Source organism: Lepidochelys olivacea (genome assembly GCF_965140295.1).
Source record: "Lepidochelys olivacea isolate rLepOli2 genome assembly, chromosome: 26".
NCBI classification, from domain to species: Eukaryota; Metazoa; Chordata; order Testudines; family Cheloniidae; genus Lepidochelys; species Lepidochelys olivacea.
Genome location: NC_140436.1, coordinates 12712614 through 12729592, shown reverse-complemented (window position 1 = coordinate 12729592; position 16979 = coordinate 12712614). Strand labels below are relative to the sequence as shown.

Here is a 16979-nt window from a genome sequence, read left to right as displayed (position 1 = left end):
CTATTTCAGATGGGAGTGAGTTTGCTCTCAAAGTCAGTTCACCATAGGGCAAAACTGCCAGATGCTATAAGCCTGCTATGCACAAGAGCAGAAGGGGCAATTGTAGAGGAAACAAGGGTAGACAAAAGAGAGAGTACGGAAGATGCCCTAAGTTTAAGGGTTGAGGTGTTTGTATAAAGATACAAGCTAAAGTGCTGTGAACTAAACTGGTGCAAATACAGACTGAGGTTATTTTGTATTTACATAAATGTAAATAAACTGAATTTCCTGCCCCTTAATGATTTTGAAAGCATGGGGGACTGAAAATCAAAAGTAGAACAGTCTCTTAAAAACAAATTCAAAAATTCTTATCTGTGACCAGTACACAAGGGACTGCTGCACCTTATAATCTGAACTAAGAAAAAGGAAACATGTTTCAAGTCACTGACTTAACCAAGAATGAGACTGGTCTGGAGTTGCAGAAAACTTTTGAGCCCAGTAAACTGGGAAGTGTATCAACCAAACTGTTAATTAAAACTGGCACAAATACACTTATGTATATCACTGCCCCTTCTAGACACAATTTGAGGATGGTTATCTAATATGCTGTCACCAATCTACTTATCACTTACGTTGAGGCTAAGTAGCAGATAGTTTCCTTTCACCCAAGTTATGGATGAAATTCCAATTCAACACAAGTCCTTTGGTTTCATCCCACAGTTAACTGAGCTGTCTGTAATCCCTACCTCTTTCCCAGTAGCACAGGGGATGGATAAGGCCAGCACTCCAATCTGACAGCTATCAAGCATTCATTCTAACCATTTTTTAAATGAGGAATTAAGGTTAACTGACAAGGGCATGTAAGTCACTTTCCAGCAGGACTGCTGTTGCTACTCAATTGTCATAGGACTTATTCTAACAGAGAATCCCTCTAGCTCAGGTGGCAGGAGCTGGTGCTTTCAGCGCAGGAAGTTCTATTGTCTAGCTGCCTCTGGCATCTACCATAAAAATATCGCAGGCTGTGGATTTCTCCACTCCTGTTTGCTGGAGGGGAAGGGAATTGATTAGATCAGTTAGGGCTCTTCCATCTCAAACCCTGAGATTAACCAAACATTTCACAGCTCATAAGTGCTTCTTACCTTCCAGACAATTATTTGTGTGTGGCTGGGTTGAGCAAGAGTATGGACGGTCCTTTTGAGGAAGATCTGTGCTGGAGTAGAACATGCTGCAAGGTAAAAGCTGGAAGGTCATTGCCATTGCCCCTGTAATGGTTACCTGTGGGACTTACTTTCATCAGCTGACATGGGTGGGGCCAGCTTTGATGGTTGTGGGTGGGTTACAATGAACCATTATTTCAGTCTGACTGGCCTGGACAATGACTGGCTTGTGGGTGTCAGCCTCTTATACAAGATTCTCCATTAAAAATAGTTACAAAGTCTCCTTAGAACACTATAATTATAACTTGGAGGGGGGGGGGGTGCATTAGTATGAGTGTGGGAAATGACTGAGTTTAGCTTTTTTTGCAAGCCTAACCCCTTAAAATTGCTCTTGGCCCCAGAGAGTGAATGCCACTGGGTAACAGAGTTCCTATAGAAAACACCCCCTCCCTGCAGGACAGAAGCTGATTTAAAGGGCTGTATTTTTAAGCAGCAGCCAGGGAAGTTTTCCACTTTTAAGCTCGATTCTAAACATTCCATAACTTCCCAAAAGGGGAATTTTTCTTAGCCCTGTTTTGTATACTTTGTGCATTGTTTGCTGCATAGGGTGTATAAAACATGCAGTGAACTGCAGTTTGCAGCCCCCCCCCCCGGAACGTCACAGATTACTGCTCAAGCATTGGGTAGGTGGTGCTCATCTTATCTGTGAATTCCCCCTGGGCCAACTAACGCTAATAGGGGCACAGACTACACGCGAATGGTGGAGTTGAAGCTTGCACCGGAAAGGGCATGACTCTCCACAGCTGGTGATGTCAGGGTCCAGATGCTGAAGGAAGGTGGCCCTGCTATCTTCAGAGTCTTCATTGAAATAGCAACAACCGCCTGGGGCCTAAGGTCCCTTATTACTGCAGGGACCAGAGTCCTAAAGTACCATTTCCACATTTCTTGCATTGCTCTGCAGCTGGCGGTGGTTTCTTGGCCCAACTGAACGGGGTGGAATTCCACAGCAGTTCTAATTTATTATGCTAAAAGCTAATGGAGAAATGAGTCCTGCGGACCAATGATCTCCTCAGTCTGTCACATAGAAAAATATGCCCAATTTTCTTATTTATATATCATCACAAAGGAAGGGCAGTGTGGGACTACAGTGTGGTCTCGCTGCCCATGTCCCGAGGGTGCTTTTCTGTATCACTGTCTTCATAGTCCGACTCCATCTCTATCTTCACCTGGGGCACGGCGCAGAGAGGGTTTCGGGAGTAGTTAAACGCAGGAGATGATGGGCAGGAAATCTTCAGGTGAAGCGTAATACTAGAACGGAAGAAAGCACAAAAAAGGGATTACTAATTCATGAGGCTGGGTTAAAGCCATAGTCTTTTATCTAACGAAAGCTCAGCACAAGGAAGTCCTGAGATCTAGTCCCACCTTTGACGCTGGCTACCTATAGCTTTGGACACGTTCTTCATGGCTCATTTTCCCCATCTGTATAATGAGGATCTTGTGGGGAAACCTGGATCCAGCTGTCAGTCTGTTCAGCTTGGGCCCAGCTCTCCTATAGAGAATACCGAACTCACAGAGGTCTTGAGAGAACTAGTTAAGATTTGTAAAGTACTTTAAGAGATGAAGAGTCCTGTATATTAATTCTTCATGTTCAAATCTTTCAAAACACCCCCGAGCTGCTCCATGTTTTCTGAGCTTGGGAGGCAGAATAAAAGGAGAGAAATCTAATAAGAAAGAAGGAAATGCTGTTCCCATGTGTTTTAATCTGTGGAACTTACAGCTACAGGATATGATGAGACAGATAATGTTGTTGGCAAGCTGTTCAAAAATGATTACACACCTAATAGTAAGCCTGTTAAACTAGATATGATCAGAATTTCAAGGGCTATTGATTCTCTACCAAATTCATGGCCATGAAAAACACATCACAGACCATGGAATCTGGTCTTTTGTGTGCTTTTACCCTATTCTATACAGATTTCATGGGGGAGACCAGTGTTTCTCAAATTGGGGGTCCTGACCCAAAAGAGAGTTGCAGGGGGGTTGCAAGGTTATTTTAGGGGAATCGTGGTGTTGCCACCCTTACTTCTGCACTGCCTTCAGAGCTGGGTGGCCAGACAACGATAGCTGCTGACCAATGGCCCAGCGCTGAAGGCAGGAGACAGAAGTTAGGTTGGCAATACCATACCAGGCCGTCCTTACTTCTGTGCTGTGGCTGGCGGCAGCTCTGCCTTCAGAGCTGGGCTCCTGGCCAGCAGCTGCCACACTCTGGCCACCCAGCTCGGGCAGCAGCAAGGGTAGCAGCATTGCAACCCCCCGCTTCAAAAACCTTGTGACCCCCCCCCATATATATATATATACACACACACACACACACACACACTCTCTCTCTCCCTCCCCCACTTTTTGGGTCAGGACCCCTACAATTACACCACCATGAAATTTCAGATTTAAATAGCTGAAATAATGAAATTTACAATTTTTAAAATCCTATGACCATGAAATTGACCAAAATGGACGGTGAATTTGGTAGGGCCCTGACAATAGGGCACCAGCTGATTCATAGTTGAACAACAATGCTCATCTGCCCCCTTGGCCAATGAAGTCCTGCGTGTCTCAAGCTGGGACCCAAAAATGATGGCTTCCACAATGACTGGGCACTTCTGAAAATTAGGCCAGCATTTTCACAACCCACCTCAAAGACAGGCAAGTATCTCCAATATACAGAGGGCTAAACAAGGCCGTAGACAGGCTACGGTCAATGGGACTTGTGCACCTAAGTCATGGAGCTACCTTTGAAACTCCCACCCAAGAACAACAAGCTTCAAGCTTTCGTAGGCACTAGACAATCAATCAACAATGCAGATCCCACTGGCTGGAGAAATTCCATCACTGTGAACAAAACCTCAGCATTTAGACAGGGCACGTGTGAAGTGGAGATAAACGTGTCTCACTGAGTGAGAATGTCAACCAGGCATATGCACACGAACCAGAGCACTAGAACGGACCCCAAACCAAACCTCCAGATGCCAGGAGAGTCTGTGGGGCTGAAAGCATCCTGGCCTGACTGGTAAATGGATCACATCAAAACAGAAACAAAAAAACGGCCAAGGCATCAGTAAACATTCCATGGTACGATCTCTCATGAACCACCAGGTCTAGAAACTCATGCTGTGCCCCCTCACTATGTGTCTGGGAATGCCAGCTAACCGGTGCACTACAGAGCTAGTGTTCTAGCTTCAAGGTGCTAGGAATGTGAGACTCTAAGAATCACACTGTTCAGTTTGCACGACCACTGCATCTAATCCTTGCAGAGTAGCATCTTGGCCTGTGACCCAGCCAGTCAACACCTGCACCAGGGCAAAACAATCCCGGGAAAGAGCAGATCCAAACTCTGTGACTGGCCCACCATATTTATTGTAGGCCCAACCAAAACCCAGGATCTGAACTTTGGCGGATCTGGACCTGAATGGTACAGCTCAGGCCCATTTCTTTCTATTTCAGTGTTGCCAACTCTCATGATTTTATTACAAGTCTTGGATACCTGATGTTTTCCCTAAAGCCCCAGCTCCTGGAATCATGTGATGAGGTGAGAAGCTCAGCTTTCATTAAAAATAGAGAGGAAGTTTCCAGTGCTCATGGCTGAGGAGAAAGGCAAGAAAACATGAACCTAAAGACTCTTAAGAGCAGAAAGAAAAACAAACCCAAAATTATTTTAAAAAATCTCATGCTTTTTAAGCCAATTCATTGTTTCAAGTGCCGGGGGCTGGCAGTGCTGCTATTATGCAGATGAGGGTGCTCTGAAGTGAAAGGGCTTCAGTATCAGGGTCAAAAGCTTCACGTGAAGCAGGAGTAAGAAAGGAGGAGACAAGAGAACTGGAGGTTCAACAATCCAATGAATTCAAAGTGGGACACAGTTATTCAGTCAAGTAAGGGGATGGTCTTCCCAAAACGAGCTCCCAAAATCCAGCTGTAGGGTTGCCACATGAAGCATTAAAGTTTTTGGAAGGGAAGGATTGGGGACAGGATTTCTACAGATTTAGAGCCAAATCTTGAAAATTGCCATCAAAGGAAGGATCAAAGCCAATGACAATCTGGTCCGTCCCCCATGCCAATGCACAATTATTGCATATGGGGCATTTCCTAGTGCGCTGTTACAAATGGCCCAAGTGAAGGGGCTCCCAACCCTTTACCCTCTGGAGAAGATTCCACATCTCACTGCTGGGAAGCTCTTCCCTGGTATTCAGTCTAAACTTTCCCTTTTGTAACTCCATTCCATTTCTCCTGGACTGGTCTGCTGTACCGCACTAAGAGTTGAAGGAAAATATGAAGAAACCTTCACCTTATACTCAGATTTGAAGGAGGAAAAAAACTGGTACTTAATAAAACAAAAAAAACTTAAAACTTTTCTTGTTTCCTTTTTAGGCATTTTCACACAGCCTACCCATCTACTCAGTCTTACACATCCAATCATCCCTCCGGGTATTTATTCTACTATCTACAGGCATTTGTAGCATTAGCTCCCTAGATTCATTCTGGGACCACCGCTGTTAAACTACCAGAGGGGAAAGCGTCTTCCTGGGGTATTTCTGGCCCAACAGGGAAGTGGAGATACTAGAATTTTCACAAGTGACAGTTCTCTCCAGCAAGAGTTCCTGCCCAAATTTTGTTGAGCTCTGGATAATTCGGCCCAGTATCTGATCTGACCTGACCTCCAGGCCTTTGGAACTTTGCCCATCTCACTAAAACACCTGCATGTCACACTACACCACCTGATTAGACGCTGCGTGGCCCCTGGAGTGTTAGCTGCAGGGAGAGCAGAGAGCGCCACTGGGGCTTAGTTCTCCATGTGCCACTTTGGAAAGTGGAGAGATATTGCATGGCAAGGGGGATGCAGAAATACCAGATTACCTGCCCGTGCCAGATACACAGACAGCCTGGGGAATTTGCTATGTCAGAGGTCAGTACTCAGCAGAGCAAGGAGCAGAAAGGACATTTTTTTCCATTATGTGCAGCATTCTGCAACCTCTCAGGTGCATTATGGTTGGGCTTCCCCTTCCCCCCACTCCTTTCTCTGGATGATGAGATCTGCTCTGGCGACATGGTCTGCTCTGATCTGCTACGACAACAGCAAAACCATAGAGGACAGGAATAGCAGGGGTGCTGTGGGTCAGCTCCAAGCTCTGCACGGGAGCCCTGGGCTGGAAGAGCAGGGGATTCCATGAGTTAGCACTCTGGTGCACTGGCAGGGGGACTGACACAGCAGGAGGGGCTACAGATTAAGGTTGTGCCCCCCCCACCCCGTTTTGATGGCATCAGTGGTTGTGAACAGCGTAATGAATGAATAGTATGTGGGTGCTGGGTGCAGCATTGGTGGCCTGTGATATGCAGGAGGACAGACTAGGTGATCTGGTGATTCTTTCAGGCATTAAACTCTGTGACCTTTAATAGCTGTGACTTAAATGACCAGGCTGTTTGGAATCTGTCTGGCAACCCAGTAACTTTTGGAGAGAAGACCCAATGCTCCTCTCGCCTGCACCCGTCGGTGTGGCTGTTTACGCTGGGGTTTTAGTGCTTTTGCCCAGGTGTATCTGCAATTCCTTCGTGAAAGTGGGCTGCGCCGATGTAAAACGTGCCGCTGGGATAAATTTTCCATGATGACGTTCTTAGTAAAGCTTAACTGCTACCCCCTAGTGTCCACTTTTTGTGATAAACAACAACATCTACACAGCAAAAAGAACAGGGGGACTTATGGCACCTTAGAGACGAACAAATTTATTTGAGCATAAGCTTTTGTGAGCTACGTAAGCTTATGCTCAGATAAACTTGTGAATCTCTAAGGTGCCACAAGTCCTCCTTTTCTTTTTGCGGATACAGACTAACACGGCTGCTACTCTGAAATCTACACAGCAGTGCAATTTAGGTATGGGACCGACATATCCCTATTCAGGGCCAGTTCTAGAGGGTGGGCGAGTGGGTTGCCAAACCAGCTGACTGCCTGGTTTTAATTTTTGCTGCCACTGAGGAAGGTGGGGAAGGCAGGAGGGGGCTGAAAACGTTTTCCACTCTGGCTGGCAAACAGCGAAGGCCGCTCATGTCTCTGTTCACCCTGATTCAAGTCAAATTTTCTTTAGCTTTGGGAGAACAGCGCCACTTCACTCTCTCTAATGAGGTTAAACAAAGCAGTGTTTAATTAGAAAAAAATCCAACAAATTTCCATACTTATGTTACAAATGAGACCTTGATTATGAAATCAGAAAGAAAAAAAGTCTAATTTGCACCCTTTGCTTGTTGCATGTCTCTCATTTGGGATAACGAAGACACACCGATCAATTTAATTTTTGCTAACAATCAGGTCCTAATCAATTTCACCTTCAGGATCTCATGCATCAAATCCAATGCTGCAATCTTTAGCGATGTAAGGGGGATCCTGATTGGCTTTAAAAAGCCAAGTTTCCATTAGAATTAAAATTAAAAAACATTATGGAATCATTTGTACCAGCCTTTTTGTTTAATAAAAGCTCCATTTTTACAAAGTCCAAAACAACGAGACCAACTTAATGGGACAGCGTCCCTTTGCATAAAAGTTCCATCTGATCTTCAAGATGTCATGTTTCAGAACAGATTCACTGGGGTTACGCCAGGGCTGAATTTGACTCATTGCGTTTCAGAACCTAGCTAATGACATATATCTGGAATGGTGCAGCAAAAAACCTACAATCCAGAAAAATCTGAATGCAAGATTGATGTCTTATCTTTAACTCTCACTGACTCCCGTTTGGAAGTTTAATCTCTGCTTAACTATTTCCATAAGTCACAACATCCGAATATAGTCACACTAATGGGGAAAGACTGCAAGGTGCTGTACACAGAAAGAAGATCCTGACAGCTGGTACTACAGACGCAGTACACATAGGAACATCAATCCCCATTTTCTTTGTGGGCATCACGAATTTCATGCTGGTGGGTACACATCAGCCTATTTGATAACTGGGATTGGTGGGTAGAATCAATCAAAGCAAAGGAAGGGGGCCCAAAACCTAGAAATCAACAGATCATAGGGGACCTAAAAAGAAACAGCAGGGACCGGTATGCAGGTCACAGCCCTGGAGGTTAACGTCCTCTTTTTATCTGCGGAACAGGTGTAGTACTGACAAGCTTTTCTCACCCTGCCATGCAAGGACTCACTAGCCAAGAGAGGGAGGAAGCTCAGTCCTTGGCTTCTCTACCAATGAAGGGATCAATTCATATGAATTCTCTTGACAGTTTTGAAATCAGACTGAGATCTCCCAGCTCTGCCAACACAGGCACCGCGGGGCCAGCAGACAGCAACAACCTGTGCTGGATTTGAACCAGCGTCATACACTTGGTCTGGTCACAAGGGATTGTATGATTCAGGGGACCCAGAGACTTTTATTTCCTACTCTTTGTTATCGACAGACACACATCCAACCCCCTAACTGAACTCAGACATCATTTCTCCAACAGACTGTAGCAGTGTGTTGGCTCATTCAAGCACCATCAGCCATGGTACGGGGCCACAGACAGTCTGTTTTCTAGACTAACCCGCTGGCCGATGCAGTGCTTCCTACAGCAAGTTAAACAGTGCTTTTAGCTAGCTTTGTTTTAAATCTCCCAAGCAAGGGGGTGACAACTGCCCTTGAGAGGCAATTTATACCCTTTAGGGTATGTTCTCTCAGCAACGATGGGGAGTTATTGCAGCTTGTGCAGACATACCCAAGCTAGCTTCAATCTGCTTCACTGCTCTGGTATCCAAACTAGCTAGATTCAAGCTGGCTCAGGTATGTCTGCTCAAGCTGCAGTCGTACCTCGTGACCCATAAATCACCCCGTTGCAGAAGGCAAGCACAGGCCTGATGCCCCATTTAAACCCCTGTGATTTAAGTGGCCGATGGGCCCTTGTGTTGGCACAAGGGTGAATTCCATCCACAGAGTCCATTGTTAGAATTTTTCTTCCTCCGATCAGCCTGAGTTTTCCCTCCCTTCACTTTACCCCGTTGCTCCTAACTAGACCCTCTCCTGTTGCCTGAACCAATTCTGATTCCTGCCTGGCGTTCACACTCATGGAGGTGCCTGATAGGGCTTATCACTGGGGAGGGATGATGAGCCTGTTAAATGTCATTTACCTGCGATCCAAGTCTGAACCGTTAGGAGAGGAATCAGAACGCAAAGCTCCAGCTGGAGGACCTCTTTCCTGAAGGGAAACACAGATGCATATGAAACCGTTTCAGGGTGAGGAAGGAACAAAAAACAAAACAAAAAAAAATCCCCAGAGACCATCCCATTTAGAGGGAAAAGGCTGGCACGGCACTGCACAGCTGGGGCTATGCAGGAATGAGTCCTGAGACCTCAACCATAAGTTCAGTGAACTTGCATGGTCATCTCCCTCCACCCACTAATTGGTGGGAGAAAAAAAACCATTGGAAATACTGCATTTTTAAATGACTACGGCAACAAAGGGGAGTGAGCGTCAAAGGCGCAAATGGGAGTTAAGCATCCAACTCTCTGTTGAACGTCGAGGTGCTTTTGTGTCTTTGGAAATCATCCCCTAATTGATGCAAAAGGGGAGACGTGGATACAGAAATCTGCTGCTTTTAGCTCTTTGATTCCAGATTCATCTGACTAGGTTTTCCTTTTAAAATTTTAAACTCACTTTTTCAAGCATGGAAGCCTCAAGTTAGGTGCCTAAATAAGGATTTAGGAACCCAAGTAAAATGTTGCTGAGAGCCTCTAGCAGCCATCAATTTCAATGGGAGTTGTGGGAGCTCAGAAACTCTGAAAGTCCAGCCACTTTTATTTAGGTGGCAAAATGTGGGTTTAGGGAGTTTAACTTTGGGCAAATAACAAAAAACTAGAGGAAAAGCAAAAAGGAGCTAATCTCTGCTAGTTAGTAAATGTAGGGTCAAAGGGTGCAATTTTCAAAAGTGTCTCTGTGACTTAGGAGCCTAAGTGCCATTTTCAAAAGTGCTTTTGGAGTTAGGAGCCTAAATTGCATTGAAAGTTGATGGAAGCTAGGCTCCTAAATCACTTAAGTGCTTATTCTTTGGGGGCAAATCTTGATCCCATTGAAATCACTGGCAAAACTCTCCCTAACTGCAATGGGAACAGGATTCCGCTCAAAGAATTGGCATTGGTTTCCTCACAAACAGGAAAAATAAATCCACCAGCTAGCCACAGAATCCACACACTGTAGGCCTGGGGTTCAACCTTTCAATCCAGATGCAAACTGCTCCCAAGTTCAGGGTTGCTGGGATCCTCTTGATGGAGAGCCATGAAAGAAAGACATGTTTATCAGACAAAAGGGAAGGGAAGTTCAGCGCACGTCACAATTCAAATCGCTGGCTTTCCTGCTGAGATTGCCAATGATGATGCTGGACTCTATCCACTGGGAACAGAACTAGACTCTTAACTTCTCTTTTATAGGCAAGAAAACACCCCTCAGATGGTATCAGCTCTGCATCTCAATCTAGCCAGGCTGGCTTCAAACCTGTCTCAAGCCCAAAGGCCCTGTGTAGCCTATTGCCAACCCACTGATCAGTAGAATTTGTCTCTACAAGGCTTGCAACAAAAATGGAGGCCAATTGCCTCAGTGACACTTGAAGGACAATAGATCAGAGGATTGATACTGAAGGAGTTTCACTCTTGGAGAACGGACTTGGGAGAGTCCGGGCTCACTGGAAACAGGACTATTTAGAGAGCCAATAAATATCCTGAATCTCCATCTAAATAGGAACCGGAAGCCATAAATGGGGTGCCATTTGGATAAAGCCTGGAGTCCGCATGAGTTGCTGACAATGGCAAGTCCCAATTCACTTCCAACAGAAGATTAAATGTTATGGTTAAAGTTTTCAAAGCAGCCTAAGGCAAAGAGGTGCCCAAATCCCACTGGGAGTTGTGACCGTAAGTACTTTAGTCCTTGTGAAACCCCAGAGGAGACTGTCCCATAGAGCGACCATGAGGAAAGAGAGAAGGAACCGTAAACAAGGACAGCTACAGAGAACCAGACATGAATGCTGACCATTTATTTCTCTTCCAGGAGAAGTAAAGGCCTTTCCCTAATATCCCAGCAAAAGCTGTGACAGGCCATGTGTCAGGATACCACAGTGTGGAATAATTTATTGGTTCTAAGAAGTTCAGCCTCCACATGGCTGACATCAGAGGAATCTCATAGGATAAGGTGGATCAGATGGACATGAGTGGCCAAAGACAGGACAGTAACTGAATTTAGAGCCGGTGCATCTTACGCCTTCTGCTGCGCCTCTCAGTGTGCAGCCTACACCAACTTAGACATGTTGATGGGTAACTTAACACTCCCCAGACATCACCACATCTGGAATTTGCTCACTGAGCCTGAGGGATTCCAAGAGGGCGAGTCAAAGATGGTGGCGATCACACACTGAGGAGACCACACAGTAAATGATGCCGGCTTTAAGTCCTCAGACTCCACCTCGGAACCTGGCTCTTTGAATTTTGGGCCAGCCCTTCCCCTCGCAGGGCAGCGGAGTTGGCAATTCCCAGTACAAGCACTGCCAGTAACTGGATGCTCTGTGCCTCAAGCCCACTCACATACAAGAGAGATGGACGCAGCGAACACCATCGGGGAGGTTGGAGTGGAGCGGAACTTGGGAACATTCAGAAGGAAGCGTTGGCTCTCCACCAGTCTCCCCCAGAAAAAGGCACATTCCAAATAAGCCAGCCCCCTTTCCCAAAGTGAGAAGATAACGTTTTACTGAAGGACTCAGGAAACCCTCTGACTTGCAGTAGCCTGGGACAGGAGAGACAGCAGAGGGGGAGGGCTATTAGCACAGCTGGCTTTCAAGAACGCAAGGGAGTCACCTTTAACCAGACAAATGCACGTGAATACGAGTCTATTGTGCACAAATGCAGCTTTGGTTAATGATTTCCCTGGGCTGTCACGGCTTCCTGCACCAGGCTGCAATGACAGAGGGGACAGGCCCAGAGAAGACAGAGTGAACATTTCCCCCAAAAGGACCTGTCATTTCCGGTGCTGAGCACCCGCAGTTCCAACAGAGCTCGGCATGTGCCCAACACTCCTGAAAACCACGTCTGAGGTGCCTGAAGTTGGGTAGCCAAAATCAGAGGCCCCTTTGGCTGCTGGTCATTTGCCTGTCGTCCCACAGGGAGACGGTAACTAGAACCCAGGTCTCGTGACTCCCAAACCGTCTGGCATGTTTGAATCTTTAACAGCAAGCAGCAGTTTCCACTTTACCAGTGCACAATGAGCAACACTGTACACCCATTAACAAACAACATTCTCATCCCCCCTGCCATGGGGCAGCTAAAGTGTTATCCTCTGCATATTTACACATGGGGAAATAGGCACAAGAAGGTTTGTTCTCCATCCAGGTTCTGATAAATGCACCCATTGCTATGGGAAAGTGACTTGCCTAAGGGCATGCAGTATGTCAGTATCAGAGCCAGGATTAGTACGACGGAGTTCCTGGCTCTTGGTCCGCCTGTGGGCTGGTAACCCCAGAGGAACAGGTTCTTGAGAGAGGTTTCTGGCATTTCTAGGCCAGAATGCAGCGTTTTCAGGCAGCAAAACAATTTTAAAATCAAGTTTAGATCTAAAAAGCAGCTGACGGATCCGTGTGTGTTCTTTTCCTCAAGCCTGTTTGCGGACCTCTTATCTAGACATATCTACAGCTTCAAAACAAGCCAAGCCAAGCACCTGCTTTTGGTTAGACTTTGATTAGTCGCAAAATAGAGCAAGTTGTCGAGGGTTAGTAAATGGTAGTAACGTTGGAACCTAAGCACTGTACTTACTGGTAATGCAATGGATACCATTTTGGGGGTCTGATTGGACGGGTTCCATTGGGATCTTTATAACTGAGGGAGTTGGGAACCGAGGCTAGGAAAAAAGCGGGAAGAGCCAGTGAATACATTGATTCATACAGACGTGTCCGGGGTTAGCATGCCTGAAAACATACTCATGCTGATGAAAATACAGATGCCCTTCCACATTAAATGAATCTTTCTTATGCATATGGCAGAAGGCCAGGATCTTCAAAGGAGTCTAAAGGATTGGGTACCCAGTTCCCATTGAAAATCCTACCCTAGACATCTATGTATCTATTTGCATGGTGGAAAGATCAGCATCAGTAACACCAATTAACATTAATCAGGGTAATATGTTGCCTGCCCATAACAATAGCTTACATTTCTAACACCATTCATGCTAAAGGATCCCACATAAACTATGGTAACACCATTTATTTGAAATGGTTTGGGGACATCAGAAACATCTGGCTATAACAAGGGGATTGGATGAGAGAGTTACATTACTTGGTAAATAATTCACAAAAGTGGACATAACTAAGATTAGAATAAGCAAGATTTCTGGGTCAGAGATATTTGGATAAATGAGATCCTCCTACACACAGAAGTCACCCTCCACTAAAATGCAGCCAGCTCTGGGGGGGAGGTAGGGGGAATGTGGCAGCTCTTTAACAATGAATGCTATGCATCAGTTTAAGACAGGCAGTGAAGAGAACCATTGTATCCAATTCAAACAGCAAGTGGAGACTACATAGGTAGAATCAATGGGGAAATAAACCACATAGTTTGTAAAGCTCGGATGTGTCTACAAAATTTCATCCAGATACTTAAACACAAGGAGTTTGGTGATCAGTTTATGCCCAAAAGCATAAACCCTGATGGCCCTTGTAACTTTTACCTTAGCTAGTAATATAACTGTCACTGCTAGTTTTAGTCAAATAAATGCCTCCTCCTTTGAGTCTTACGGAGACAATTGCTTCAATACTATCCTGCAGAGGTGAGTTCCACAGGTTAATTATGCATTGAATTAACAAAGCAGGTCTTTCTATTCATTTTAAGTGCGTTGTTTTTGAATTCATTATTCTCTTGAGTCTCCCACCTGACTGAAGTCCTTCCCTTGAGGCTTCTAATCATTTTGGTTGCTAGGACTTTTGAGGATGAGGTGACCAAAACTGAACACAGCATTCAAAACATATTTGAAATCATCCTTTATCCCCAAACTGCTCACTCAGGCCCCTATTCGAGACAGCACTTAAGTCCCAGTGAAGTCAAAAGGACTTAAGCACATGCCTCAGTGCTTTCCTGAATCGGGGCCCCCAGTAGGTGCTCTCCCTCACCCTTCCCAAGCATGCTGACAGGCAGCCACAAATGGGACACTGGGTGCCCAAGTCCAGTTGAAGCCGGGTGCCTACTGCCCTTTGTGACTCTCCTTTTTACGGGGTAGTGTAGTTGGAGGGGTTCATTGGCATTCAGTACCCAAGAGTCCTTTCTGTTCCTGGCCCTTTGCTGACAGTCCAGCCATCAGATTTTTGGTTTCCCTTCTCTTCCATTTATACAACACGAAGTGGTACTAGTCACGGTTGCATTTTCGCCTTAAAAGTTCTTTATGGGAAGTGCAGCTGTCTCAGTGATACGGTGAGAAGAAGAATCCACAGGAGGGGTTCCCTTAGCTCCCAATCTCTATCCATAACTCCGCTAAGGATTTTCAAGGCTAAAGCTGGTGTTTTGTTAGTTCAGCCATGTGCTTTTATTACTCAGGTGACGCAGACAGTAGACCAAGTTACTGTGGAACAGCAAAGGGCTCTAGACAGCCCTTGAGACATGTCACTAGTGCTAACGGATGTTATGCATGTATCCTCATTGTGGGGATAATGGATTTGCTAAGCCTGGAGGTTGTTTATTGTAACCCTGCAACAACATTGGAGAGACTTGGAACTAGGGTTGCCAACTTTCTAATCGCAAAAGAACGAACACCCTTGCCCTGCCCCCTACCCCACCCCTTCTGTGAGGCCCAAGCCTTGCTCACTCCAACCCCCGTCTCTCTATTGCTCGCTCTTCCCCACCCTCACTCGCTCATTTTCACCAGGCTGGGGCAGGGCGTTGGGGTACAGGAGAGGGTGAGGGCAGGGACTCTGGGCTGAGGCTGGGGTGCAGGTTCTGGGGTGCAGGAGGGTGCTCTGGGCTGGGGGATGTGGAACAGAGGGGTCTGGAGTACGGGAGGAGCTCTGGGCTGAGGCAAGGTGTTGGGTGTCGGAGGGGGCTACGGACTCTGGGCTGGGGGTGCATGTTCTGGAGTGGGGCCATAAATGAGGGGTTCAGGTGCAGGAGGGGGCTCTAGACTGGGGCAGAGGTGCGGAGGGTGTGGGCTGCGGGCTCTGGGAGTGAATTTGGGTGAGGGTAGGGATTCTGGGCTGGGGCAGGGGGTTGAGGTGTGGGAGGGGGTGTGAGGAACAGGATCTGGGCGGCGCTTACCTTGCAAGGCTCCCCAGAAGTGGCAACATGTCCCTCGGCTGCAGCTCCTAGGCAGAGGTGTGGCCAGGCAGGTCTGCACGGTGCTGCCACCTGCAGGTGGCGCCCCAACAGCTCTCATTGGTTGCAGTTCCCAGCCAATTGGGGCTGCAGCCAGCGCATAGGGTAGGGACGGTACACAGAGCCCCCCTGGCCGTCCCTCTGCCTAGGAGGCCAGAGGGACATGTCGCTGCTTCTGGGACCGTGCAGAGCCAGGCAGGGAGCCTGCCAACCCCACCAACCGGACTTTTAACAATCCGGTCAGTGGTGCTGACCGGAGCCGCCAGGGTCCCTTTTTGACCAGACACTCTGGTCGAAAACCAGACACCTGGCAACCCTACCTGGAACACAAATTGTGTTCCAAGTGTGGTTCTACTCAAAGAGTGACTGTGTAAGAGATGGTACCACCTTAGCAGATCTGCTCCCTGTTTGTGTTGAGCCCTGCTCAATTTAGTACTATAAACAGGTATTTACTGATTTTGATTCCTGTTATCCCATCGGAGCCAACCCAACCCCGAGAGAGAGAGCTGGATTGTATTGCTTCTTCTGCATCATCTACAGAATTGTTTAAATTGCAATCAGTTGCATTTGGGGCTCTTCACAGAAGGTCTGCACAGGTGTCCGTGAGGGGAAAATGTGGTTTTATTCCTGGGAGATAATGCAAGAGAGACCCTGCTTGACTCTCAGTTTCCAGTTGCAAGCTTTGGCAGGTTGAAAAAAAACAAAAAAACCTTCTCAACTTGGAAACTGAGCACACTGAATCTGCAAATCAAAGAGACAGGACCACCACCACCTACCTCTTCTCAAACACCTTTCATGAGTAGATCTCAAAGCGCTTTTCAAAGGAGGTCTGTATCGTTCTCTCCATTTTACAGATGGGGAAACTGAGGCATGATTAACATGGACCCTCACAATACCGTTTGGACAGAACTATTTTTCAGAACAGAACTGCTGTGCAAGTGGGAGAATCCTAAGGGCCTTATCTGAGCACTGGAACCAGTGAGTGACATTAACATCCCTGAACACCTGTAACACTAATGGACTGTAAGCCCCTTGCTGTTTCTCCCAAGCATGGACACACCTCATCCTCACTCTCCTCTTCCCCTTTGTTGCCTTTCTTCTTCTTCTTCTTGTCATCTTCCTTCTTTTTCTCCCTCTCGGGGATGATGTTATCAATCCAGGCCAGGTCGTGTTGGGAAAAGACGAAATCCAGCATTTTCCTCACTAAGATTAAGGCTAAAATCTAAGGGGGGAAAGGGAGAGAGATTTAAACCACCACTGCCAACATGGACAGAACAGATCCAGATTCATGTCTAGAGTCCATTGAAGAAAACAGGACAGACTCTGACTTGCGCTATAGCGACAAAACACAGTAGGGAAGGGGCAGCTGCGGGGCCGACCAGTGCAGAACAGAGAAGGGGGCCTGGAGCTTCTGGCTGCGGGCACCAAGACAAGTGGCTGTCCCCTCAGGACACGCTATGAAACCTTGGCAGCCCCAGAGAAAACCGTGGCTGGTTAC

General features: G+C 46.6%; 1 protein-coding gene across 1 annotated transcript in view; it reads right to left on the bottom strand.

The window, feature by feature from the left end:
* Positions 1–47: 47 nt before the first annotated feature.
* SLC4A5 (solute carrier family 4 member 5) overlaps positions 48–16979 on the bottom strand; it is a 126141-nt gene continuing 109209 nt past the window's right edge. The window contains exons 26-28 of the mRNA XM_084615364.1: positions 16542–16703; positions 9280–9347; positions 48–2444 (exon numbers count right to left, since the gene is read on the bottom strand). Coding sequence (XP_084471490.1) covers positions 2279–2444; positions 9280–9347; positions 16542–16703 — 396 coding nt within the window. The 3' untranslated portion in view covers positions 48–2278. The remainder of the gene's footprint in view (positions 2445–9279; positions 9348–16541; positions 16704–16979) is intronic.